The sequence below is a fragment of the Malania oleifera genome, chromosome 6, assembly GCF_029873635.1.
Source record: "Malania oleifera isolate guangnan ecotype guangnan chromosome 6, ASM2987363v1, whole genome shotgun sequence".
Classification (NCBI taxonomy): Eukaryota; Viridiplantae; Streptophyta; class Magnoliopsida; order Santalales; family Ximeniaceae; genus Malania; species Malania oleifera.
In genome coordinates this window covers 22,734,027-22,742,815 of record NC_080422.1, presented here as the reverse complement: position 1 = coordinate 22,742,815, position 8,789 = coordinate 22,734,027, and the positions used below count along the sequence as shown (strand labels likewise).

The 8,789-nt window shown below is 35.2% G+C and overlaps 1 protein-coding gene across 1 annotated transcript; it reads left to right on the top strand.

Annotated features, from left to right (window-relative positions):
* The first annotated feature begins 592 nt into the window (after window positions 1–592).
* Window positions 593–8,282, top strand: LOC131157295 (uncharacterized). Its single transcript, XM_058111336.1, has 5 exons — window positions 593–816; window positions 4,405–4,518; window positions 6,504–6,583; window positions 7,046–7,170; window positions 7,884–8,282. The coding sequence occupies exons 1-5, from the start codon at window positions 764–766 to the stop codon at window positions 7,953–7,955; spliced, it is 444 nt and encodes a 147-aa protein (XP_057967319.1). The 5' UTR covers window positions 593–763; the 3' UTR covers window positions 7,956–8,282.
* Window positions 8,283–8,789: the final 507 nt, after the last annotated feature.

Genomic DNA, 8,789 nt, shown 5'->3' with positions numbered 1-8,789 from the left:
TTTGCCACGCGTCAAACAACTTTTGAGTTTCTCGGACAAAATTTCTAGCCATTCAGAGAGTTTTAGGACGCATCAAAGTGGAAAATAAACTTCCCACCGAACCCTTATTAAATATTTTAATATAAAATCAAATCAAATTTATCCATGATTCTCATTATGTTCTTACACGTTGAATTTTAACTTTTATAATCTTATAGCTTTTATAGTCACTCATTAAAAAATATTATTAAAAAATATTTAATTTTAGCTGATGAGCAATATACTATTGTGAAAATTAAATTAAATGAATCGTCAACAACTAGACTAGCCTGTGATCAAGTTTAACCTCTAACATTAAATTTGATGGAAACTAATCAAAACCAATAAATCTATGTAGTTTAAAACACTACAAATTGATAAAAAGACAACTTGAAAAGAAAGCATATAAATTTTGATTTTAAAATATTTTTATGATTGTCATTCAAAACATTCATAGTATAGGCGTTGTATATTTATATATATTTAAATATTTATAATTTTTTTGTTATATTACACAAAAATTAAATATAATTGTGGGTAAAATATAAATATAAAATTAATGATAAGTTAGTGCGTGAACCGGATCGTTCGAGCCGTGAATCACTCGGCCGAGTTACCGGTCCCGTTCTGGAAACCTCCCCGGTAAGTAAACGTTTCAAAGGCATCCGATGGCTAACCAAACGCGTATCAGACCGCAGGGAAATCGGTAAAGTGTGCTCTGAGAATTTCACCAGAAGCTGAGAAAATGTTGCTGGCGGTCCTGTTCGCCAATTCTGAGGGCAACATCTTGGTTGAACGGTACGCATGATCCCCATCTTCAACTCGTTTGAGATCTCTTAGCTCCCATCTCGTCACCTGCATCCATTTTATATACCCAATTCATAACAAATCACAAATCGTCTCTTCTTCTTCTTCTTCTTCTTCTTTTTAGTTATCCTTTCATGCTTTGTTGAAATCTATAGGTTTCCGAGTACCCTTTTTTGGTGATTGGTGTTTGGATTCGTCGAGAAGGTTTTATTGATTTGCTATAGTTTGAAGTTCGGTTTGGATCCTTACGGGGATTTTAGCTTTTTGATGGGATTTGAATCGGTTGACGTTGAACTTGGAATGGGATGGTTTTGTTGTTGGTATTTTATGGTCGTCTTGGTAATGTTTCTGCGTTATTCTTACTGCTCACAGTTTGTGCTTTTGAATGGTGAGAAAACAAGATAAGTAGTTCAGACTTTCACCGGACCTCGAAATTGCCCCTTAGTAACTCCTTCACCAATAATTATTTATTGTTATATTTTTTTTGGGATGAGTGGGGGGAGGGCTTTATTTTTTAATTAATTTATTTTTTCCTCATATTGATAGTATTAATGCTTTCATGTGATTGTTGCAATGCAAAGTTGCTATTTCTAGATAATTGACTGCTATGGGAAAACATGATTGCTGGTGACATTACATAAATGAAAATGTAAAGAACTTTAAATTTTAAGAAAATTAAATTCATTATTCCGGTATACTAGTGCTGCGATTGAGTAAAATGCCACAACTTAAAATAAAACCCTTTAAAATCTGCAATTTTTGCTTAGAGATGCTTCACACATGGGCAACTGTCTCAAGTGAAAGTAGTAGTGCTTGGAATTTATCTATAAGACGTCCTGCTTGAGCATACAGGTATTGAAATTGAGTAAAATGCCACAACTTAAAATAAAACCCTTTAAAATCTGCAATTTTTGCTTAGAGATGCTTCACACATGGGCAACTGTCTCAAGTGAAAGTAGTAGTGCTTGGAATTTATCTATAAGACGTCCTGCTTGAGCATACAGGTATTGAGCCTATCAACCAAATAAAAATTAAGTTGAAATTATAGCCAACTCTAAGGCCTAACAGAGTCTGCTTGATCATATTGATTGGGAAGTGGCTGCTATTATATGTATGGTGTAGGACCAAAAGTTTATCCTTTTCACGTTGGGAGTGGACAATAATGTTCTTTGCAGTGTATGTGAGTTGGCTTGTATTACCCATCGCCAAGTCAACCTGCAGCATTATGAGGAGGCTCAAATAGGTCATAGAGTAGTTAGCTAGTCATGGCAAAACATAAAATTGTCTGTGAAAGTTGCATCGTTGGACTTAAAAGTTGAATGGTGGTTGTTAGAGAATTTGCTTTTGCACAGGGTTGTTAAGCGCAGTGACGTGTTACAATCCCAGATCATGTGAGAGAACCTTATATATGTGGTTTCATTAGCTTGAAGGATTTTAGTGTATTTGTTTTTGTTTGCATTATTTCCTATTTCATATTTAGATTGAGTATATGACATGAAAAACTTAGAGTACGTGGATTGAACATAGTTTAGATAAACTAAAATTAGGGCAGCATCCTCCGTAAACTCACATGCAATAACAAACAATAAAAGGAGGCCTGTCTCTTTTTGGAAAATCTTTGGAGGGGGTCATGAATTTTTGATACCTTAGGGAGGTCCACATCTTTTCCCTAAACCTAAGGAGAGGTCCCTGGAATTTTTGAAACTTTAAGGGAAGTCTACATTTTTTCCAAACCTTAGGGAGATCAGTGTCTTTCCCCGTATTATTATTATTATTATTATGTTGCACTATTAGATTAACCTTTGAATTATGTAGTAATTTTTATTTTTCAGAACTAGAAGTTCATTAAGATAAAATTACAAAGAGTGGAGAATAAGATTTTTTTTAAAAAGCGATAAGAAAACAATTACAACAAATCCCCACCCCCCTCCAATCTCCTTGAAGATTGAACAACAAAACTATCCAAAAGAACTCCATAGAGTGTGATCAAAAGGAAGCTAGGAAGATAAATTTATCCGATAATAAATGTGAAAGAGTTGCTTTGACATTAAGAATCCTCACATTCCTTTCGATCCACAGAGTCCAAAAAAAGAGCAAAAATAGCTTCTGGGAGTAATTTATAATCTTAGTTGAATTATTGCTTTTGATATAATGTTTTAGTTGGGTAATTTTTTCTATTTATTTTATCTGTTGAATTTTGTGCTGAAGTACTATGTAGAAGCTTTTTTATTTTTTTGGGTGAAGTATCACCCATTCAACTTAAGTATATTTTCGAAATAATAAGTTATTTTTATCATAATCCTAGGAGTAAACCAAACATAAGAATACTGCATGCCTCAGTAATATGCTTCTGAACCAAATATGGGAATCATTTATTCCCTAAAATCCTGTATACCTGGAATTAATATTCCTGGGAATCACAATGCCAGAGGGCATCTTAGATGTGGCAAACTGAACACCACATAAAGGGTATTAGGGATGGGTGCATGCAAGATTGCAAGTTTTTTTTTTTTTCTTTGAGTGAGGTTGCTAGCTGAAATATTGTTGCTGTGACTGGTAGTTCTGTTGGTTGGCTTTTTTTCCTTTTTCACTACTAACATTTTTGTCCATGTGGATTGTTGGTCTTTGATTGCTTCTTCCTGGTTTCACATTCAGTTAAATTGTGCGCCTTGATTATGAATTCCTTTGCCTTGTCTACTACGTTTACCAATAAGCTAACAACCTCATGAGCAGATTTAATTCTTTTTTCTTGTTCTAAAATTTGAATTTTGGGGGGTAGGAGATAAACTCCCTTTTTTACTGGTCTAATTACTTTTATATTACACGCAATTTATTGACAACTTTAGTGGTCTTAAAATGAAAATAGCAAGAAGAGAATTTTTTCATCTTAAAAACTAAAGCTCTTAGGTTATGAGCCAACAGTGTATATCAAGCCTAGATGGTTTCCAACTTGCCTATATAAATTTGGAAAACCGAAAAAGAAGGTTTCACAAGTGAACAGGGTAAAATTTTTATGACACTTACATCTAACCACTCATTCATGATTATATTTATCTTTGTTTTATTTATTTTATATATATATATATATTTTTTGGTTGCCTCCGAAATCTAGAGTTACATGATATCTTTGTTGAGTTGTGTTTGAGAAGATGAGTTTTTCGGCATTATTAGATGGAACTCGAGAAAAACAGTAGCTTTTGGACCTCTTGTTCAGATATTTGTTGATTAAGTGATGATGCCAAATATTAATTCACCTTCCTTTCATGCTCTTATAAATGTCAATGAGGTTATAAAAAATGTTGTTTAGAAATGTTTTGTTGTTGTCAGCAGGAATAAGGCAGTGCTGTCATTGTCCATATGCATGTCGGAGAATTTATGATCTTATTCAATTGAATTAATAGATAAATAGTTAACTCAATGCATCTGTCAAGTCCAACTCATGGGGCAACATGGGGTTTTTTGGTTGTCTTATAATTGGATTTGGGATGTGGCACCAAAATTGGTTTCTGAGTTTTTGTTTCTCTCATTTCAGTATTGTTGAAGCATTGACATTGACACAAGTTTTACAATGAATTGCAGTTTTAATGGAGTTCCAGCTGAGGAGCGGCTACATTGGCGATCTTTTCTAGTCAAGCTAGGTGCAGAAAATCTTAAAGGTGTAAAAAATGAAGAGCTTCTTGTTGCTTGCCATAAGTATGTATAATTCCTTCTCCAATCTAACTTTCTGTTATGTCTATATGATACCTATTTTTTGCCTTGTCTACTGGAAAAATGCTGTTCCTTCTTTATTAGATGAAAAATCTGCTTGCTGTCTGCACGTAAGGGCCTCAGGGCATATGGAGGCCACATCATGAATCTGTTCTTTTTCTTTTTGGCATTTAGAAGAATTTTTTTAAGCGTCTTATTATAAAAGGAGTTCAGCCTTTCAGGATTTCACCGAATGATTTATGTCAAATTTTAGAACATGTATTCTGAAATGCTTTGGAAGTCCAAATTAAATCTTTTCATTTTGATTTGTTTTCCAAGGACAGCGTTGAATGATCTGTTTGTGCTGCACTTAACTTGAGCTGAGATCTTTTAGTAAAGCACTTTGTGTTTATGTACTATTTTTTATGATTATATCAATGAAATCAGAACTATAGGAAATTATTTTTGGATATGGTTCCAGCTCGTTGGTTTTGGAATATCTTTACCTATGTGATGCAGGGGCAGCATCAAGGATCTGCAGCAAAGGGAGAGAGAAGAATAAATTGAAGAGAGGAAGAGGGGGGGAGAGAGAGGAGATACAAGGGGGAATCACATGTTCAAATCAATTCAAAGTCATCAACAACTGTCTACAGCATGGCTTTCACACACTATTTATAAGAAAGCCTCTTCACATGAAATTACACTCGTCCCTAGAACTGCATTACATTGCATACCCCTAGAAACAAATATTACAGACAAGCCTCCAAATATACATAATACTTGTCCCAATTCTTTTGTATTATTCTCTAACAAGTATCTACCCCCCATGGTCTTGCTTTTTGTCCCACATGACTCTAACTAAATTAACTACTAGGTCAGGAGGGCTGTTTTTTGCAACATGTCCTCCATTCAGCAATGTGTCTTTCTTGCTCCAATGACCCCTATTGTTCCCTTTATCTCATCTTCCTATGCATCTTCAGCAACCACTCCCTCTCTCTCTCTCTCTCACTCACTCACTCCTGACTGACACATTGTCATCCCCAGATTCACAACCCTGCTGCACCAAGTCACAGAAAATACTGATCGTTTTATTTTCATCCACTACTTCATGTCGCCAATTTTAGCAGTTCATATTGAAACTGCTATGTCGTAGTGTGTCACCTATAGTATGCTATTAATATCTTTGTTCTAGTTTTCGTCTTTTGCCTGTGCATCATAAGGGTTAGCTAGTTCCAGTGTATTTTTCACATTGGCTACAAATTTATTCACTAATCTTCAACTCTCTGGGGTTTTGTTGATATGTTTCCTAAAGTTATCAGTCCATCGAAACCCAACCATCCAATGCTGGAAGTATACCGCTGTCATTATCTTTTATAACACCATAATTATTTTTTGTTGGTTTGGTTTGTCCAAGATTGTCTAGGGCTGCTATTGAGGACAGATCAGCTAAGTTTTGTTCACCTTTAATTCTTGCATCTTTACTTTCTATATGACAACCAAATCCTTGGCATCTTTTCCTTTGGTTTTATACTCTCTCAAGGCCAGTCTTTCCTCCCTTAAAAAAAATCCAAAAATAAAATTAGAAAAGGTGGAGGGGGGGGGGGGGTTGTATTTCTCCTGAATCTTTGCCCCTGAAGTTTTATTTTTCCTCTTTCTTCCTCTTACGGCTTAAAAGGCATAGTTTTCAAATATTACCAAAAAGACAACCATTTTTTTTTTTTTTTCTTTCATTGGTGTCATTAGGACCTGATGATGCAATTTGATTGCAAGTGAAATATAGCTGGAAAAAGTCGTTAATCTTCTCCCATGAATATTGTATGTAGTGTGGGAATATTTTGAGAAATGAATATATTGCAACTTATTTCCTATTGCTTGAAAAGGCATTCACATGCAACCTACACCTGGTAAATGTTATTTCTATAGTCATTTTGCAGGAAATTTTTCAGTCTTCGATATTGATTTAATGACATCACTTATGTTTTTCTTATCAGATCAGTTTATATTGTTTACACAGTGCTTGGAGATGTCAGTGTTTTTGTTGTTGGCAAGGATGAGTATGATGAACTTTTGTGTGAGTATTTTTGTTATTTCTGGTCGTTTTATCTTCTTGACATACTACTAGGACTGGAAGAAGCCATGGCTTCTACTGTTGCCAAATTTATGTCCAATTTGGGCTATTGAGTTTTGATGAATTTTCAATGCTTATTCCTTAGTATTTGGTATACCTACATGTTTTAAACAGTCACTGCGATTCAATTTTGCCAGCCTCTTGCATATCTCACTGCACAATTGCAACATCAACATACGGAAGGCAGTCCCATTATTTCTCCAAAGTAGAGAGGAAAAACAGTATATATATATAAAAAAAATGATTCCCTTGTTTAGAGAAATAATGGTAGGTACCTTTCAGTACTGTGATGCAGCATTTTGTTGAAGAGTAGCAGTTGCATTTACTACAGAGGTTGCACTCTCTGCATGCTGTCCTGTGACTGTGACTGACTGAAATTCATTTTTTATCCGGTTGGATCTCAAGTGGCAGAAATAATCTATGTTATAACCTCTGCCGTGAAGGATGCTTGTGGAAAACCTCCAACTGAGCGAATTTTCTTGGACAAGTATGGAAAGATATGCTTGTGTCTTGATGAAGTTGTTTGGAAGGTAAAGTGGCACCCAGACTTTTTGTACAAATATAAGCTTCTGTTGTTTTGCTTTTTTATTTTTTCGTTTTTGTTCAATTGGGAACCCATAGTGGGCCTGGACTACACAATGGGAGGCATCTCATCTCCCATCCCATATCTCTTCCCACTCCCCCTTGTATTCGGGCCCTAGGCCTTCAACAAGAAACATCAAGCTTTGACCATGGGGTGTCTCCTATGAGAGGAAGCTTCTTTTGTTTGTAACATTGATCTGTTGAAACAAGTGAACTCTGAAATTGTCTCCACTCATCAATTATAATTCAATGACAAAAGAAAGAAAAATCCATGACCTACTTCTAAGAAATAAATAAATATTAAACCTGCAAATTCCAAGGGAATTTTTTAGTAATCTCTTTTTGCATTATCAATTCATCATTCAACTGACACATGTGGCGATCGGTGTCCTGGGCACCTTCACCATGAGCAATGTAAAAGCACTCCCTTGATGCTGCTCATACTGCATGGAACTTGTGTGACTTGTTCTTGTTCAATAGCATGGTGGTAGCAACCACATGAATTAGCTACCATGTACTTCTGTGGCTCAAAAAAATAGAGAAGGGCCTAGTGGCAATTCTGTAACCAGATTTACATTACTAAGAAAGGTTTTACATGCTTGCTGCATTATGTTGTTGAGTGCTTATTTACTGATGCTATCTTGGCTATTCTGTTTTGAAGGGAATGCTGGAGAACACTGATAGAGACAGGATCAAGAGACTGGTACGGCTAAAACCTCCGACTGATTTCTGAGCTGGGAAGTCATTGCCCCAGAATATTGAGGATGGAGATCACATTGCGAGGCACTTCACAATTCGATGCATTTGCATTTCATGCTCTATGGCGACTTCATTTGCGTTTAGCGCAATTTTAGATGATATTTTGTAGTTTGTCTTGGTGGGACTGTGGGTTGGCAAAATTTGTTGGATCATTATGTGCAAATGATCCTCAGCATGCCCTTACAAATGTTGCTGCAGCCTTTTAAATTTGATGGAACTTTTATTCTTCTAGTGTGAACTTGGATGGAATATGACTCACACCAAAGGAAACTAAAATGAATTTTTATTTTTCTAGTTTCAAGTTTTGTTTGATGTGAATATGAATTAACTGACCCTTGCAAAGTTGATATTTGGGAGTTGGATTTTCTGTGCTAATATGGACAACGATGACGAGTATTTGATCTAGATAAAATAAAAATGAAGATAGATTATGTTTAAAAAAGTAATTAAGTCGTACTGAATTGATAGGGGATATAGATTAATAGTATTTATAGGGGTGGCATGTCCTTCTTGGTTAGTAATTAATTTTAAAGTTCATAACACTGAATAATAACTCCTGTGGAGTTCTCAAGGACATGTGGTTAGCTAAACATCTGTTATCATTCTTACATCGCATTATCACAAGCGTATTCCCTGTGAATGAAAAATTCTTGCAGAAGGGGATTCCATTTCTGTATGTTCCCCACATCTAAAGCTTCAAGAGCTCTCATTTTCATTAGAATCTTTAATTTTTGAATTAAATTGTTCCCATTATTCTTTGCAATCAAACATAATACTTTCATAATATAGAACTATTACACTATGATTA